We start from the raw sequence: 20386 nt of genomic DNA, 5'->3' as shown, positions 1-20386 counted from the left end.
GTTTCTCTCACACCATTTCACGAGATTTTCCACCTCTTGTCTGTAGTGTGATTTGTCATTGTTGCTGAAGACGTCAACTATGGTGGTATCATCTGCAAATTTGATGACACTGTTGGAGCTGGATCTGATGATGCAGTCGTGGGTCAGTCGCGTGAACAAGAGTGGGCTGAGCACCAGTGCTTAGCGTGATGGTGCTCAATATTCTTCTATCGACCTGGACAGACTGTTTTTTCGTTAGGAAGTCCAGGATCCAATTTCAGAGAGGGATATTGAGTCCCAGTGAGGACAACATCTTCACCAGCCTCTGGGGAATGATCGTATTAAATGCGGAGCTGAAATCAATGAACAGCAGCCTGGTGTATGAAGCATCATTCTCTAGGTGGGCCAGGACAGAATGAAGTGACAAGGCTATAGCATCGTCTGTGGAGTGGTTTCTTTTATAGGCGAATTGAAATGGATCCAGTGACTCTGGGAGGTGTGCTTTGATGTGTTCTATCATCAGATTTTTGAAGCATTTTATAATGGTGGAGGTAAGTGCCACAGGGTGGTAGTAATTGAGGCCTGTTATTGTCACACTCTTGATGATGGTACATAAAAGTTCAAAAAGTACATAAAATATAGGGAATTATTTGAAGATCTAATGTTATTTCTGCCCTTTGGGACTGCTTTGAGAGCACTGACTGGCACATTTAAGGAGGTAGCAACAGACAAGGATCGCATCAAATTAGAGGAGTACACAGCGTCAGTGATCAGCTATATTAGCAACTACACTGATGACATCACCATGCCCAAGTCCATCACTATTCGCTCCACCCAGAAGCCATGGATGACTGCAGAGGTGCATATGCTGTTGCAGAACTGCAACTTTGCCTTGAGAGTGGTGACAAGGCAGTCTTGGCCAATACAAGAGCCCAGCTGTCCAAGGCTATAATGGAGGTAAAGAGGGCTCATGCCTGGAAGATTCAGAGTTACTTCCAGGACAGCGGCAACACACATACCAATGCTATCACCACACCAGCTGCCTGTGCTGGGGATTCCTCCACCCCGGACGCTTTGAATGACTTCTATGTGAAAAATGACATGGAGGTGAGGAAGTCCATACTTCCTTCATACAAGCAGGCACTGTGTTCACGAAGGCCGAAGTGAGAAGAATGCTGCTCAAAATCAACCCGTGTAAGGCTGAGGGACAAGATAACAAGGTAATCAGAGAATGTGTGGATCAACCAGCTGACGTCCTCACAGACATCTTCAACATCTCCCTAAGCTGCACCATCATACCAACGTGCTTCAAGGTTACCACTATCATTCCTGTGCCAAATTAGTCCTCAGTGTCCTGTCGCACTCACATGCACCATCATGAAGTGCTTCAAGAGGCTAGTACATCAAGACTCAGCTGCCCCCCCCCTCATTGACCCTCTACAGTTTGCGTACCATCCCAACCAATCTACAGAAGATGCCATTGCCACCACGCTCCACCTAGCCCTCACCCACCTAGAAAATAAAGACTTGTATGTTCAAATGCTGTTCGTAGACATCAGCTTATCATTCAACACAATCATCCCGCAGCACCTGACTATGAAGTTAAACTTGTTGGGCCTAACCACCTTCCTCTGTAACTGGACCCTCGTTGTCCTGATTGGAAGATCTCAGTCAGCATGGGAACAGCATGTCCAACACCATCACTGAGCATGGACACTTTCCCCCCCCCTCCCCCCCCCCCCCCCCCCCCGGGCTCCATGCTCAGCCCAATGCTGTTTATCCTGCTGACTCATGACTATGCAGTGAGACACTGTTCTACCACATCATCAAGTTTGCTGATGACATGACCAGGGTAGGGCTCATCAGCAAGAACGATGAGTCAACTTACAGAAAGGAGGTGAAATCACTAACGGACTGCTGCAGAGACAACAGCCTATACCTGAACGTCAACAAAACAAAGGAGATAGTTATTGACCAGGAGAACCTGGGGGGAATCATTCTCCACTGACCATCGATGGCTCCACTGTCAAAGTAGTCAAGAACACCAAATTCTTTGGAGTACACCTGACAGAGAATCTCTTGTTCCCCAATACCAGATCTATTGCCAAGAAAGCCCAATATGCCTTTACTTCCTACAGAGGCTGAGGAAAGTTCAGCTTCCACTCTCACTACATTCTACAGGGGATGCATTGAGAGCATCCTATATAACCGCTTCACTGTCTGGTTTGGGAACCGTACCATCTCAGAACGCAAGTCCCTGCACCGGATAGTAAGGACTGCTGAGGGGATCATTGGGGTCTCTCTCCTTGCCACGATGGACATTTATAACGGTCGTTGTTTATGGAAAGCTATAAACATTGTGAAGGACTCCACACGCCCTTCCTGCAATCTATTCTCCCTCTTGCTATCCGGGAAGAGGTTCCAAAGCGTTCTGGCCTTCATGACCAGATTGCGAAATAGCTTTCTCTCTCAAGCCGTGAGGCTTCAAAACTCCAGGGGTACACAGGGCTAGCATATGTAATATGATATTTATAAGTGCTATGTTATTTATAAAAAAAGCTTCTGATGTAATTTATCCATGTAAGTAACCAGCTCCATGTTCCAGAGAAACGCTCTCTCATTTTTCACTCTACAATGCAATGTTTAAGGGATGAATGACAAATAAACACAACTTGATTTGAAATAGCTCTGCTAATTGTGAGGGTAGTTTTAACAGTGTAGAAAAATTCTGTGTGAGGTATAAAACTATTTCAGCATTGGAGTGAGACCAGCTACCATGCATAAGGAAGAACAAATATTCATTGAGCTTACAGAGTCATAAAAAGGTGAGGCAATAATAGAGCCTTAAAATATTTAATACAGACTTAGACATCAATTCTGATGAAGGGTTTCATCCTTTTGTCCTCCATGGATTATGCCTGACCCACTCAGTTCCTCCAATATCTCATGCGTTACTCCAGTTTTCAAGGACGTACCGATGGTTTTAATTTTTAATTATGATTTAATTTTTAATTTTGATTTGGTGATGTAGCATGGCAACAGGTCCACAAGCCTATGTCATTCAAATGCACCAATTAACCTACAAGCCCCATATGTAAGTAAAGGACTTCCAAAAGGGTGGATGAATGGCCACGTAATAAGAGTGTAATCAAGGCATAAAAGTGGTAGTAACCGCATGGATTTTTTAAAAATTGGTCAAATGACAGGAAAATGACTAGCATCCAACAGTATACAGTAAAACCCCCAGTATCCGGCACCCATTGAGATTGGTAGATGCCGGATATGCAAATTTTCTGGTTGCTTTTTAAAAAAAATATTTTATTTTGATTTTCATAGGCTTACAAAATTCAAACAAACAGTATAATTTTTCAACATTCATACAATATACAGAGTCTGTGTTTATCCCTCCCACCCCCCTGCCACCCCACCCCCCCTTACCCTCCTGAAAAATGTCAATTAAATTGTACAGATATGAATTCTGGTGATGTCATAGACCCCTACAGAAACCATGGGAAAAAAACTTAACACTAAACTGAAAAAATTTCTGGTTACTTGAGACTCACTTTTACGATGCCTAACTAATGCACCAGCATTAAGGATAGACATTTTAAAAGGTAGAAGACAGTGCAAAATGTAATTTGAAAAAAAAATTCAGTACTGTAGTTTTTAATTATATGAAGTTTACTTTAATCAGTTAATTCCTGTAACTTACAAAATTTAAATTCAAACCCTTGTTGCTGGGGCTATAATGGTGTTGCAATTGTAATTACAACCCCCTCCCCCCCACACCCAAGTTTACAGGTAAAGCCTTACTAATATACTTAATAATATACTAGCAAAGATGCTTACTAAGCAGGCAGCCAATGGCAATTGGCATCAACCAGCTCTTTCTGGTGACGCTATTTGATTCAAACACAACTTTATTCAAACAGCTGCTATGAGCAAAGCACGACTAAGGGACTCCACTGCCTGAATATTTCCTTCCATCTTCACCAAAGGTTTACTTTTAAAATTTAAACATTTTTATTTATTCCTGTTTATTGTATTTTTTTAAAAATATGTATTTACCTTTTTTGTTGGTTGCTTGAATTTGTGATAATGGGGATTTTACTGTATTTTCATATTGATGAGAAGTGTTCAAAGATGTTCCAGAGAATTAGAATTAGGTCCACTGCTTTTTTTTAATAGGCATTGATGACTTGGACTTGGGTGTAACTCCCAATTCTATAAAGGACAATGAATTGTGAAGCGATTGGGAAGAGTCTACAAGTTGTAGGAATAAATGGACAGGTTCATAGAATGGAATTTTTGATAATTGTCTTTGATTTTAAGATGCTTACCAGTCATTAAATATTGAAAAACAGTGAGCTTGTTCATACTGATCTTTAGCCAGTTTTTCTCTAGGGAAATGCTGGTTTTCTTTATCTTGTGGATTGGCTTGTTCCTTCTTTCCTTGCCTGGATATTGCATATCAGATGTTTGCACATCAACTAGTGGAACTTACTGAGATGAAGGCTGGAACACAAATCTTCTTAACTGGGGGGCCAGACGCACTTTGCTCACAAAATTCAAACAAGCAGTATAATTTACGTTCATTGGGAAGGATCAATAACCTTATTGAGAAGGTAAATATAAATATAGAAGGGAATAGCACAGGAACTGATGCCAATTTAAACCGCACATCTCTCTGAGTAAGGTTTATACTCCTCCATTCTCTGCTGTTCATTTGTCTTTTTGGTGTATCTTAAACTTTGCTGTGGTATCTGCTAATACAATTTCTCCTGGGAGTATATTCCATGCATTTTTTTTTGTTTAAAACTTGCCTCGTAAACCTCTTTTGAACTTTTTTCCTCTCACATTCAATCCATTTCCTCAAGACATTTTCCTCCTGGAGGGAAAGTCTTCGACTATTCTAACCTATCTGTAACTCTCATAATTCTATATATTTCTATCAGGTTGCCCCTCTGCCTCCAGAGAAAGTAATGCAGGTTAATCCAACCTCTCCTTGGACCTAATACTTTTTTAATCCAAGAACTTCCTACTGAACCTCTTCTGCACTATCTCTAAAGCCTCCACATCCCTCCTGTAATATGGCAACCAGAATTGCACACAATAAACCAAATGGAGCCTAATCAATATTTTAATTATCCGCAACATGATTTGCCAACTTTTATATTCAGCACTTTGACTGTCAATGGCAAGTATACTGTATGTTTCAGGGAGCTATGAATTTGGATCCCAAGATCCCTTTGTACACAATTGGTCCTCAGGTTGTTTGCATTTGACCTCTCGAATACAAAACCTTGCACTTGTCCAAATTAAACTCCATCTGCCATTTCTTTGTCCATATTTCCATCAAGTCTGCATTCTGCTGAATCCATGGAAAAACTTCCTCCCTATCCTTATCAACATCATCTTTGTCACCTCTTTTTAAAAAAACTCAATCAAGTTTGCAAGGCAAGGCCTCTGTTCCTTCTCCCCATCCATATAGAGCCACATTGATTGTCCCTGATAAGAACATTCTTTTCCACGTGCAAATAGATCTTAAAAATCTTGTCCAATAATTTTCCTACCATTGATATAAGTCTAATCAGTCTGTAATTTGCTGGTTTGTTCCTATTGCCCTTCTTAAACAGAATAACAACATGGACTACTCTTCAGTCCTCCAGAACTTCACCTGTAGTTATGGAGGTTGCAAAGATTTTTGCCAAGCCTCAGCAAACTCTTCTCTTGTGTCTCTCAGCCTACCTTGATGAAAGGCTCAAGTCAGAAACATTTGTTATGTATCACTATCTTTGCTGCATAAAGGACACTGTTTGACCTGCTGAGTTTCTCCAGCATTGTGTTTTTACTTTAACCATGGTGTCTAGATATTTTCATGTTTTACTACTGAAATCTGGGATAGATTCCAACAGGCCCTTGGCACTTATCCACCTTAATCTGTTTAAAAAGATCCAACGCCAATGCTTACTTAAAATTAATGGGCATTATAATATTAGCATACCCCTCCCTAATCTTGTTATCCTTCTTTAGAGAATACTGATATGAAGAACTTGTTTACTACCATGGTCACTTCCTCTGGCACCAGGAATACATTTCCTACTTTGTTTTTGAGTAGTCTTATCCACTCCTGAGCTACTCTCTTCTTCCTAGTACAAGTATGAAATGCCTTGAAATTCTCTTTAATCCTACTTGACAAAATAATTTCCTGACCCTTTTCAGTACTCTGATTCCATCTTTAAGTCTGCTTCCTGCTTAATTCCTGGTTCCTTAATATTTCCTGAGGGCTCTGAGTGATTTCATTTTCCTAAACTTAACATGCGCTTCCTTTTCCTTTCTGACTAAATTTACAATGTATTTGGCATCCAAGTTTCTTGATCCTTGTCTGACTTCCTCGTAGGAGCATTTTAGTTCTCACTTCTGACCAGCTGACCTTTAAACAACTCTCGCGTGTCGCATATGAACTTGGTTAATAACAACTGCTTCCACTCAACTCTCCCCAGCTCCTGCCTAATACTGTTGGAATTATCCTTTCTCCAAGGTCCTGTCTTATCCATATCCCTAACTATCTAAAAATGTATAGACTTATGATCACTTTTCCCAAAATGTTTTCCCACTGAAACTCCAATCATCTGCCAGGCTAATTTCCCAGTACAATTTCTAATATTGTCCCTTCCATGCACCAAACAAATTCTAAATTCTACCCCATTTAAGTCTCAGGCACTCAAGGTGACCCAGTCAGTACTGGAGAATAAAGTCACCCCTGCAACAACTCTGTGGCTTTCACATTTTTTCCATTGTCTGCCTACGTATTTGTTCTGTCTCCTGCTGAGAGGCCTGTAGTATGACCCCATCATAGTGATTGCACCAGTCTGTCCAGGTTGGAAGTAGAACATCGAGCACCGTCACACTGAACACTGGTGCTCCTCAGGGCTGTGTGCTCAGCCCACTCCTGTTCACTCTACTGACCCATGACTGCATCACCAGATCCAGCTCCAACAGTGTCATCGTTTGCAGATGACACAGCAGTGGTTGGTCTCTTCAGCAACTGAAGTGCCAGCTGATGAAGTGGACAAAGACAATGTGGTCAAACAATAATCATGGCTTTTATTAGCAGAAACTCATGGCACAATAACGAAAGAAAATAGCTGCATATTCAGTTATATCCAAGGGGAGTGTCCTTAACAGTAGAGATAATAGACAGCCAATGTTAGTACAGCAAGGCTCGCCAGAGGGGAGAGACAGGCAGCTTGACAGACATTCACCACAGTCTCCCCCCGGCAGAAGAAGGGTTAAAATTGTCGGACTCTGGCTTTACCCTACCCTCAATTTGGTCTATGTGTCATCTGAGTCCAGTGTGCTCGTTGAATGAAGTGATAGAAGAAGGTATTCGGTTTCACGATCAGTTTATTACATAGTACAAGAATAAAGCTTAACAGAGCTCTGGTTCAGTCGTTAGTTCATAGGTCACCTGCTCAGTGAGCTATTCCCCAAGACTGACTCCTACTGTCCAGTCTCTTCTGTTTATATAGATCAACATTGTTACATTGACCACGAGTTGGCTTTCTTTGATAAACTCCTTGCATAAAATTTATCTGAAGCAATTTCCTGCTCTGCACTTATCAATGGTGTAGACCTCCAATCTTAATCCCCAAGGCCAGAACATTCTCTTGTTTTGATCAGAAGTCAATTCATACCCCAGATATTTCTAATTATTTCTTTGTTCTCATCTGGCCATAGTCTTCTGTTCAAATCAACACCTCCCGTGTATTCTTATGACTTAATTATTTCTACTAAATTGGTTTATCCATTTTGTTTGTCTCTGACATTCTCAGTCATGGTACTCTTATCACTTATCCTTGCAATCCACTTATCTTCCTGTCACTGGCCTGTTTCAGAATAAATTACTGTCCCTATGGTTCTTCCAACCTCATCCTGTCTAACTTCACCTATCTGCTATCCTGTTACTCCCATGTGTGCTTTACAATTAGCAGTGTAACCTTGGGGATGAAAGTATTTTCTCTCTTTGTATTTGGAGGCAACAAATTCTACACATACTATAATCAGCCAACTTTTCTACATACTGTGGCTGTTACTTAATTGCATTAATATTTCCCTTAAACAGTATAATTGAACTAAATTGTTACATAGTAATCGATTAATGAATACATAATGAATAGTACATAGGCATATGTTCCATGATTACTTAACCCTTTGGTTCCAACAAAATCAAAAGGACAGCTGCGAGGAAAGACTGAAGCAAGCGATACATGGATACCATGTTTGGCCTTGAGATACTCTAACAGCCAAAATATACCAATATGTAGCAAGCAATCGAAATATAATGAGATGTTTTATGAATATGTCAGCCTATCAGGTTGTTTATGAATTCTGGTGCTTCGTCTCAAAACAGCTGGCTCCTTTGCATCCTTGGGAACTGGTACAGGTCCTGGGTCAGTAGTGTGGGAAGGACTGACTTCTGGACCCGCTCCAGAATCACCAGCGTGAGGCAGTGGAGCCTCAGCATGGCCATTTGAAAGCTGACTAGGGGTCACAGGCTGGGGGGGGTGGGGGGTGAATCCAACCTCTCAGGCTCACTCTGAGTAGGGGTGCGAGGAAGGGGCGAACTAGGCAAGGCCAGATCTCTTAGGTGTACAGTGTCAGTACTCCCATCTGGAAATCTAACATGAGTGTACTTGGGGTTAGTATGCAGTAGCTGAACTAGTTGGACTAGGGGGTCTGTTTTACGCACCCGAGCATAAACAGGCTGGCCTGTCCATCACAGTTCCTGTTTTCCTAGGAAAGGCAAATATACATTCATGAAGTGTTTGATTTGTTGCAGTACACAACTAAAGAACTCAACCCGCAGGGCCAGAGAAAAAGAAGCTGTTCGCTACTGGAGACACTTTATAGTTGGCAGAAAATTTACTCTTGTCACTGATCAGAAATCTGTAGCCTACATGTTCAGTACTAAACACAAAAGTAAAATCAAGAATGATAACGTGGCACGCTGGGAAATAGAACTCTCAACTTATAATTATGAGATCCAGAACAGACTGGGCAGGTTAAAAGATCCCTCTGACACATTGTCAAGATCTGCTGTTGATGCTCAGCTGGAGGGGCTAAAAGAGATCCATAGCAGACTGTGCCACCAAGGAGTCACAAGATTCTTCTACTACATATGGGCTAACAACCTTCCTTACTCTTTGGAAGGAGTCAAGAAACTGACTAAGAGCTGTCCTGTTTGCGCAGAATGCAAACCGCAATACTTCAGTGCTTCGGAGGCGACTCTCGTCAAGGCAACCCGACCTTTTGAGAGGATTAGCTTAGATTTTAAAGGGCCGTTACCTTCCAACAACAAAAATGTATATTTCCTTACTGTAATTGACGAATATTCCAGGTTTCCCTTTGCGATGCCCTGATGTCTCATCAGCGTCTGTCATTAAGTCACTTGACAGAATTTTCATAATTTTTGGTTTTTCCAATTACATTCATACCGATAGAGACTCAGCATTCATGAGCACTGAACTGCGGCGAGCCCTGCTACAAAAAGGGATTGCCACCAACCGTACCATGAGCTACAACGTGCAGGGCAATGGGCAGGTTGAAAGGGCTAATGCTACAGTCTGGAAGACTGTTAATCTTGCTTTAAAAACACATGGTTACCCTGTAACCCAGTGGCAGGAGGTGCTGCCTGAGGCACTACATGCTATTTGGTTTCTAGCATTTCACTGGACCGCATGGCACTTCTCAGTGTTTTGGCTAGAGTGACTGCCCGGTCGTAGGTTAAGGGCTCCATCTCCAGCAGCCTCTGTCAGATGTAACTGGAGTCGATCCCATTGACTAAAGCATCCAACTTCAAGGCATTGCGGTGTTGTTGCACATTGACTGCCCTGACATCACATTCATTTGCCAGTGAGTCGAGAGCCAGTGCATAGGCAGCATCACTTTCCCCGGGTTTATGGGGTCTAGTCAGCAACTGGTGTCGAGCAAGCACCACATTCCGTGGCGCTACATAGTAAGCAGTCAGACGTTCCCAGGCTATAGCCAGAGTGGTAGCTCCTTGCGTTACGGCGAAAGGGACCTCACCCCGCAGAGAGTTCAGGTGGCCCCACTGTATCGCCTCATCGACCATGTTGTTTTGAGCCATGTAGTAATCGAAACAAGCAATCCCGTGGTTGAAAATTTCTCTAGCCCTCGGGGCAGACTGGTCGATTATCAGCCGCTCTGGCTTGAGGGCTGCCTCCATGTCTGCTAATAAAGTTGAAGTGCCAGTTGATGAAGTAGACAAAGATGATGTGGTCAAACAATAATCATGGCTTTTATTAGCAGAAACTCATGGTACAATAATGAAAAACAATAGATGCATATACAGTTATATTCAAGGGGAGTGTCCTTAACAGTAGAGATAATGCACAGCCAATGTTAGTACAGCAAGGCTCGTCAGAAAGGGGAGACAGGCAACTCGGCAGACATTCACCGCAGCAACAACGATGAATCGCACTACAGAGAAATGGAAAATCTTGTGAAATGGTGCGAGAGAAACAACCTGAATCTCATCATGGGCAAGATGAAAGAGATGATCATGAACTTCAGGAGGACCAGGAATGACCATCCTCCACCACACATCAACAACTCTGTAGTAGAGAGAGTGGAGAGCACCAAGTTCCTTGGAGTTCACTTAACTAGTGACCTATCGTGGACACCCAACATCTCCTTACTTCTCAGGAAGTACTTGCTGAGAAAACTGAAGCCGGCAAGGCTACTGGCCATCATTATGCCAACCTTCTATAGAAGCTGTATTGAAACTGTCCTGACTGGCTGCATCACAGTGTGGTATGGTTGCTGCAGAGAAATAGATTGGAGGTCAATCCACAGGACCATAAGAGTGGCAAAGAGGATCACTCGCCCCCTTCAACATGATCCATTGGGATGGTCGTCTGAAGAGGGTGTGCAAAATCATTGAGGACCCCTTCCACCATGCACACAGCATCTTTTCGCTGCTCCCATCGGGGAAGAGATGCAGGAGGTTCAGAGGCAGCTCCACCAAGTTGAGGAACAGCTTCTTCCCATGAGCAGTGAGAATGCTGAATGACCAAATGAACTGTTCACTCTAACCATTTGAGTCTCTCATATTTACCGAGCAATATTTATTTATTTGTATGTATAAAAACTGCATATGTACTGTTTGTCTGTACGTGAGTTGTGTCTGGTTGTATATCTGTGTATTTTTGCACTGAAGACACTCTTTCGTTGAGTTGTACTTGTACAATTAGATGATAATAGACTTATTCCTGAGCTTTACCTATTTTGTTGCATTGGACGAATGATCCAGGCTATCCACTTTAAGTGTGCTGTGACATTCTCCCTGATCAGCAACTCTCCCATCTCTTAAACATTCCTCTCTATTGCATATGCTACTATTTATTACATCTGCAACAACATTATTTATTGCCTTTAAAAAGTTGAGATGTCTCCTTGAACATTGCTGTCCTTCTAATAAATATAATCCCAAGATAATTTTGGGGAGGAAGTTTTGGAATTCAGGCCTTTGGATGATCACACTGAGCATGGGGGACCCCAGGGCTGTGTGCTGAGTCCACTGCTGTTCATTCTGCTGATCCATGATTGTGCAGCTAAACACAGCTCGAACCACATAATCAAGTTTGCTGACGACACCACGTGGTGGGCCTGATCAGTAAGAATGACAAGTCAGCGTACAGAGCTGATGTGCAGTCACTAATGGACTGTGTACAGCCAACAACCTGTACCTGGACATCAAAAAACCAAAAGAGATGGTTGTTGACTTGAAAATGGCCCAGGGAACCACGCTCCGCTGACCATTGATGGCTCCACCATTGAAGTCATCAAGAGAATCAAGTTCATTGGAGTGGACTTATTGGAGAATCTCACCTGTTCCCTTAACACAAGCTCCAAAGCCAAGAAAGCCCAGCAGTGCTTCTTTGTTTTTATTGTCGCTGCTTTTGTCACATTTTCTGATGTTTTAGCCACAATATTATGGTAATTAGTATTTGTGATCCTATATCAATAACATTTTTTGGAATGAAGTTGTATGATACTATAATTTAAAGATGTAATTTTAATTTTGCTAGTTGTTTATCTAACTACTATTGCCATTACATTCAGTGATAAACTTGAATTATGATTTCTGAGTTACATAGATCAAAAAAAATATGACTAAGGATTCTGTATGGACTGGTACGGGAGGAGGTCCATGGGGTGGGGTGGGGGGGGGAGGGTTAAGTTACTGCACCCAGCATTCAATTTCCAAATCAGAGATACATGACTTGGTGATGGCAGAGTCATGGGTCAAGGAGGTGCTATTGGATTCCCTTGGGCAAGTAAACGTAATGTATTTGGAAGATAGCACTGCAAGAGAGTGCCAGTAATGGAGGGAAAAAAGTGTTAAAGATGGTGGATTGAATGATTTTGTGTCGGTTGCCCTGTGATGGTATCAAGTTGCTGGATTACTGCAGCATGTTACTGATTTTAGATATACAGGCCTTTCCAGGCCACTAGTCCATGCCACCTAATTGACCTACAACTCCTGTATGTTTTGAAGGGTGGGTGGAAACCAGAGCACCTGGAGCTAACCCACACAGACACGGGGAGAATGTACAAACACCTTACAGATAGCGCTGGATTTGAACCCTGATCAGTAGCGCTGTAACAACGTTGTGCTAACCACTACGCCAACTGTGCCACCCAGCATAAGGTGAAAGGACTTTGGGTTGCCCGTAAGTGAGTCACTTGCCACAGGATAACAAGCCTTTGACCTGCTGTTAAAGCCACTCTACGTCCAGTTGAATTTCTGATTAATGGAAAACCTCTGGAACATTTGTAGTGGGGTACTTGGTGATGGCAAAGCTATTGAATATTCAAAGGAAGTTGTTAGACTTCCTCTTGGAGCAGATAGTCATTGTCTGGCATTGGTAGAGCATAGATGTTACCAGCTAATAGCCCTGAGCTGAATATTGTCTGGATCTGGCTGCATGAAGATATAAATAATTTATTTGCTCTGAAGTTGGGTGGTGTTAAACAGCGAACATGTCCACTTTTTACAATTTACTCAGATATATAAACAGAAAAATATGCTGATCACCAATCATATAAAAATAACTTTGAACATATTGCACAAAAGTGTTAATGTTTTTGAAGTGTGAAGAACAGTCTACCAGTTATTAATCACCCCAAGACCCCAACCAACTGATGACAGTCGTGTTGTACTGATAATCCACAATGCTAGGTGGCCTGCACTTTATAAATTGGGATATTCTTACCCATGCTAGTTATTGATACGTGGAGTAAAATTATATCAGTTAAGGACTGATTGTAGTGAAGGTTGGAATCTGAGAATGAGGCCAAGATTGATCATCTAGTTGACACTTGATAATGACGATTACAGTGCTTGGCCCATCTTCACCACTTGTAACACCATCATTATCTATGTGTTAGCTATACTTTTTGTACATCCATTTCAGGATCTGGGCATTACAGGAAACACTAACGTTCCTTGCCCATCCCAAATTGCCTTTGAGAAGGTAGGAGTGAGCCCCTGTCTTGAATTGTAGCAGTCCTGATTAAGACGCTCTTACAATGGTGGTTAGCAAGGAATGCCAGGATTGAGGAGTACTTCCAGGTCAGGATGTGACTTGGATGGGAGCCCTGCAGTCGATGATGTCCCATCCATCATGATGATGTTAGAGATGTGATTGTGAGGTGCTGTTGAAATCGGTTGGACAAATAACAACTGTAGATTTGTCAACTCCACTTGATATATATTGGTTTTAATGGTGAAAGAGTAAGTGAGATTATGATGTTCAGTGCTAATGCTGGCCTGCAGTGTCTGTCGATGGTTGTGTTTTTACCTATTTGTCCCCTTTTGATGCAGTGGATTGTGAATTCTTATGAGCTGATTTCCAAACCGGTGTTGAACTGTCAACCATTTATTTAATCACTGCATTTGTGCTGATCCATCTTTGGGGGAACTGCAAGCATGTACAAACAATGTAACATGATAAAATCAGTCTATTAATATAGTAGCTACCCACAAATCTATGGTAACAGTCCCTTTAGTAGCTAACAGACCATGACTATGTGACAGAGTATTTAGAAGTGGTTTGGGAGGAATCCGGAACAACTATAAAACATGGTAATAAATTGTTTAAAAAGTTCTTAATTCTACAGCGCTTGCAGGAATCCTGTTTTTCAGGTTTGTTGTGAAAACACAATGCTCGAGAAACTCACAGGTCAAACAGTGTACATTATGCAACAAAGATAAAGATACATGTGATGCGCTGCTGCAGCAGTAAGTAGACACGAAACTCGAGAAAGACCGTACAATAGGCTTTATTCAGTTAAAAGTCTCTGTACCGGTGGCTCCCGAGTGACTGGTTCAGAAGAGGCTGGCTCAGGATTATATCCCAGGCAACTGATTGACAGCCGGCCGGGTGGAGTTAGGTCTATTCAGGTCAGCTGATTGACAGCTGGCCAGGTGTGGTCTGTCCTCTGGTGATCTTCCTGCAGGTCCAGAGATTGCCCCCTGCAGTAGGCTAGTGGTGTATCACCACAATACTTAACCAATGTTTCGGGCTTGATCATACCTTCATCAAGGTATGAAAAAAAGTTAGCAGGTGTCTGAACACGATGTTGAAGGTGTGGGGGGGGGCAGGGGGAGGAGCACAGTTCCAAGGCAGGTGCAGGAGGAAAGCTGAAGGAAAGGAGAATGGAGAGTTGGCAAGCAGAAATTCACAGAGCCTTCCCTCCTCCTATATTATCTCTCTTCTTTTATCCAGTTATTTTGTCTTCAATCCTTGTGGCATTTTCACATAATTAGTAGCTTCAATTTCCATATACTTTCCGAGTGTTGATGGGTTATGGATTTATTGATTCAGAATCCATTATTGAGTGTGCTTTTTATGTGAAACATTGATCAAAGAATTAGCTTGAAGATTTATTTTTTTAATAAACTGTATGCTGAATTATACCAGAGTGAAACATGCAGATGTTGTGATTGTAGGAAAAATACAGTAATTATGCAGGAAGTGAATTATACTAATCTAATCTGATCTCTTCTTAAGTCAGAGGCTTCTTATCAATATCCCAAAGTCACTGCAGTGCAGTATGAAATCTTTGTTGGCAATCAACGTACCTATTATTGCATTGGTATTGAAATTAGCACAGGCATCTTTTATTTTTATTTAAAATTTATAATGTGCATCAAATAATGTCTATACTATTTTTGAAACAATTTATTTGTGAGTGGGCATTTGGTTATTTGGATCAGGTTCAAGGTAACGAAGAAGCAAAGTCACTATTGATTCTTTACAATGCCTGTGCCATCTGTTGGTTAATATTTAGTAACCACTCTAATTCTTTTCCTTCATATTTATTTTCCAAAGGTGTCCATACTTGGCAATTCATCTTTCCCCTGTGATTCCCGTGTTTGCAATTATCCTCTTCATCTTTGTGATGGCCATGCTATTGCGTACCAGTTTCAGCGACCCTGGAGTGCTTCCACGCGCTGAACCAGATGAGGCTGCATTTGTGGAGATGGAAATAGGTAAGAAAGAGCAACCTTTTCTTTTTAATTTTATTATACTTGAACATAAATTTGATGCTTTAAAGGAATTAGAGTTAACCAATTGTTTGTCAGATGAGAGTAACATATTTCAATGTTGCCCAATTTCTGATTAAAAAAAAATATGTTGGAGTAATCGAAGTGGAAGATAAAAAAAAGTTTGGACAGCTTCAGCTCAGTAGCAAACAGAAATGCAAACACAGCCCATTTCAAACTGGACTTTAGCACTGTTGATGACTAATTGTTATGCAAAAGCTTTTTAGTGTGGGAAGGAGATGATAGGTATTATTAGAAAATGATAAAAGACTAGAATGCTATTGCAGCCTCAGGGTTTAAAAATACATGAACCCTCATACTGATACATGCTTGAAATGATTTGAGTTGCATCTTTCATGCTATGTAATTTTAAAAAAATATTTTCATATATTAATTTTGTTTTTTAGTTAATGTTTGTACGACTTTGTGTATGCTGAATACAATGTATATAAAATTTTTTAGGAACTAAGTTGCAGAAGATTTCACATGGAAATGTCTATCTAGTTGGGCAGATATCAATTTCATTCAAATATTTGTGAATATTGCTGTCAGGGATTAATTTCCTTTGTGTGGGATAGATAGGCTCTAAATTTAAATGTAGACGTACAGCACGGTAACAGGCCATTTTGGCCCACGAGCCCAATTTATACCCCATTAACCTACGTTTTGAATGGAGGGAGGAAACCAGAGCCCCCGGAGAAAACCCTCACAGTCATGGGAAGAACGTACAGACAGCATGGGATTTGAACCCCAGTCCTGATCGCTGGCGCTGTAAAGGCGTTGCGCTAACCACGACGCCAACCGTGCCACCCAGCATGTTGTAAAAAAATCAGATGTAAGCGTTTGATGTGTCTATTTAATTTGTCTTGCACCTGCAGTTTTATTTTTAATTACATTTAACAAGTCTCCAGCAATTTAAATTACGATTTCATAAACCAATGAATGTAAAAGTGTAAAGTCTATTTGAAAGATATCATAGTTGTGAGAACTCCAAAATTAAATTGGCTGAATAATTTAAAGCACAGCACAATGTAATGGCGAGACGAACAAATAAGCGAATACAAACTTATATTGGAAAATTTAACATTGTTTCTATATTTGTGCTGAATAGATTATTGCTTGGCTGGAAGTTTCTCACTGTTATTGTCCCTAAACTTTGCCCTTGTGGTTATTGTATAAAGTAGGAGAAGTTAATTAGAGTTTTTATGACTGATCATAGTTTTGTTCTTGACTAAGTAGGGTAGATTTAAGTGAACATAGAAATTAAATTTTGCTCTTCTATCTTATGTTTGCAAAAATTAAAGCAAAATTACAAATGGCAATACTGTATGTATCACGAACATTCACTAAGAGGGCGAAGGAATTGCTTTTTTGCATCTGATTATTTGATGGGTTCGAACTCCATTCTGAATCTACTGTAAGCCAAGATGTCTAATCTCTGAGGAGAAGAAACTGCAAATGCTGGAAATCTTAAATAAAAATAGAAAATTTTGGGAACACTCAGGAGGTTCAGCAGCATCTGTGGGAAAAATAAGTGGGTTAATGTTTCAGCACAAAGCTGCAAAGTGAAAAACATCTAGTTTTCTCTCTCTTGTGGTCTTGATACAGGACCTTTTACCAGATATTTAACTCTATTTCTCTTTCCACAAGTGCGGTCTGACTTTCAGGAAGTTTTCAGCATTTTTAAAATATGATCTCAGAGCTATCATATATTGTTTCCCGAGCATCTGGTGTGGGCACTTGTCCTAAGCTCATATTAGTGCACAGAAAAATAAGCAGAGAAGCTTATGCTAAATGTATGTAGTTGGGAGAAAGAAGCATTAAGGTACAATACAGCATGGAAACACTTGCAAGGCTCTAGTTGACCAATTTCAGTTGGCATCCTACAAATGTAAAACAAAAGGGTACGAATACTGCTGACACCCAAAAAATCCAAAGTTGTTGTTGGGCAATGAGCCCAGTGCGTACGTATTAGATTATTTATTCCTCATTTTGTAAACTGGCCGGGTGTGCCATGTGTACATTTTGGAAGGTCACGAAAATTCTCTTCAGTTGACTTTCAGACTCTTCCTCGTTATGTTGCCGCACAACTTTTGTTTTTTGAAATGTCACAGCAATCAAGAAACAATTGAATGTGAAGGTCAGACATTGGCTACACCTGTGAGCCCTGATAGTTATTTTTTTTAAAATTTAGACATACTGCATGGTAAGAGGCCATTTGGCCCACAGTACATTTTGAGCAGTGGGAGGAAACTGGAGCCTCCAAGGAAAACCCACACAGACACAGGGAGAACGTACAAAGTCCTTACAGACAGCGTGGGATTTGATCCCTGGAGTCCGTCATTGGCGCTCTCAAGGCTTTGCGCTAATGGCTACGCCAACTGTGCCGCCTCGGTTGGTGACGCAGATTCTGAATGGACTTCTTGGAGATCAAGACACAGCTTGATAAGTGCCATAATATCCAGTGTACAGAATGCACCAATGGATGTGTTACTTCTTTGGGGGTTTTGATATTAAACATTGGTCCTGGGTTCAATCTACACAAGCTGTTTTAAGGTTTACATCAATAATACAAAAAAAGTCAAATTTTGAAATCCTTTGATTCACTAATTTACTGTCATGTTTTCATGTAAAGTTTAGAAAACTATGAGTGGACAAATCTGGATATACAGACATCAAGCAACATTCTGAGAACTAAATGTTGAATTTTAATAAGCTGTATTTCATTAGCACCAATGTACTTGTTGCACCCTTTGTAACCCCTTCTAAAAAAATACCCAGAAAATTGCTATTTTTTTTTAAAGTAATTTAATGCTAAATGATTCAGAATGGCTGTGTGCATAGTGCAGGCACGGCCTCGTCCAGCAGGCTGCTGAGTTCAGACAAAGTCTCTCTATGACTCATTGGTCTGCTCTTCAACCCCCTTTGCCACTTCCTGCTGTAATTACAAAAAGTGGAAGACCTATCGTTGCATCTCCCCTTTCATCTCAATCCATGACCATAAAGAGATCTTCCAGATGAGGCAGAGTTTTGCACACACCTCTTCCAGCCTAATCTGCTGCATTTAGTCTACTTGATGTGAACTCCTCTACATTGATGTGATCAAACATAAATAGATGAAGAGACTCACTCTCCCTGCAAGCAATTACGAATTTCAAAAAATGCAATTGCCAACGGGAAGCAAATTTTCTTTAGACTTTACACATATGTGCAATATTGGGTGAGAAAGGTGGGGTATTTAGTTCCCCAAGCATTTATATAATTGCATTCTATTTGTATTTAGTACTTCCTTATCGAAATATCGGGGTTTAGTCTTCAGTTGTGAACATTTCCAGGTCAAATCGGACAAGTCTGGAAATCCAGCTAGGCACTTCATGTCCTGATTTGCATTTATACTATTCCTTTGTTTTCTATAACAAAGCCAATTATCTTGCAACATCTTTGCTTGGGAAATTAATCCTTGTTGTTCGGAGGGTCACATGTCATTGTGCAATCTCCAAACAAGAATTTAATGGTACTGCTTGATCTGGTGCTCTCTTTCTGCAGTTTGTTCCTAATCCCTCCAGCTGTAACTCTTTTAACTCCTTCCACTCACCCTCCCCAGGCTCTCCAATGGAAACCCAGAACTGTTGAACTGCTTGGGCATCTGCTTGCCAACTCTCCATTCTCCCTCCTTTCCCTTTCCTTCTGTCTTCTTTCCTCCAACTCATTTTCACACAATAACAGGGCCCTTCCAGTCCATGAGCCTGTGCCACCCGATTGACCAACAACCCCCGTACATTTTAAATGGCGGGAGGAAATTGGAGCACCCAGAGGAAAGTCACGCGGACATGAGAGGAGCATACAAACTCCTTACAGACGGTTCCGGATGACAAATAGATTTTTTGTTGTACCTCACAACATGACTAATAGAATTAGTGTACCTCAAAACAATGAATTAATGTGTTTCAGTGGCCACTCATGAACTCCTTGGTCACCTAAGGAAATTGGGTTGGGAAGGCATCCTAATTCGGACAATGTGAAGCACTGCATATTTTATTTCAAGTAAATTAACTACGCTCTCATTGCATGACACAATAGCACTGAGTTCAATGAGAATCATTCCAATCTCTGAGCCTACTAGGTCACATTTGGCTTAGATTAACATTTTAGATTTGTATCTTTTTCTTAAAAATATGACTTGGAACCAGAAAACACTGCAGCACAAAACAGGCCACTTGGCCCATCTCAACTGTGCCAAACTATCCTTCTACTTCATCCAATTGCTCTGTGTATGAACCATAGCTCTCCATACCCCGCCCATTAATGTACCTATCCAATTTCTCTTGCATATCAAAATTTAACCCATAACCATCCATTCTGCTGGCATTCTCATTGGCCTCTGAGTGAAGAAGCTCCCCTATTGATCCGCTTAAACATTTCACTTTTCACCCTTAATCCTCATCTTCTTGTTCTTACCTCACTCAACCTTACATTTACCATATCTTCATAATTTTGTATATCTTTATCAAATCTTCTCTCATTTTCCCATGCTCCAGGGAATAAAGTCCTAACCTATTCAACATTTCCTTATAATTCTACTTATAGACCCAATCCACCCAGCACATGCTTTGTTCTCGCGTCTTACTTATGCATTTTATTGATTTTCTTTTGTTCTCTCTGTATTGCACAGTCAATTTGCTTACATTCATTATCTGTTTACAGTTCTTTTATTTGTTTGCATGTTTATGTTGTGTACAGTTTTTTTCCACTACCAATTAGTGGTAATTC

General features: G+C 40.9%; 1 protein-coding gene across 6 annotated transcripts in view; it reads left to right on the top strand.

Moving 5' to 3' along the window:
• The window catches only part of zdhhc9 (zinc finger DHHC-type palmitoyltransferase 9), a 91710-nt gene that overhangs the window by 37775 nt on the left and 33549 nt on the right, over positions 1 to 20386 (top strand). For all 6 annotated transcript variants that reach the window (XM_069893224.1, XM_069893228.1, XM_069893225.1 and 3 more), the window contains one exon: positions 15402 to 15562. In XM_069893224.1, coding sequence (XP_069749325.1) covers positions 15402 to 15562 — 161 coding nt within the window. The remainder of the gene's footprint in view (positions 1 to 15401; positions 15563 to 20386) is intronic.

Source organism: Narcine bancroftii, chromosome 8 (assembly GCF_036971445.1).
Source record: "Narcine bancroftii isolate sNarBan1 chromosome 8, sNarBan1.hap1, whole genome shotgun sequence".
NCBI lineage: Eukaryota > Metazoa > Chordata > Chondrichthyes > Torpediniformes > Narcinidae > Narcine > Narcine bancroftii.
The sequence above is the reverse complement of the archived record's forward strand: the minus strand, read 5'-3'. Positions and strand labels throughout refer to the sequence as shown.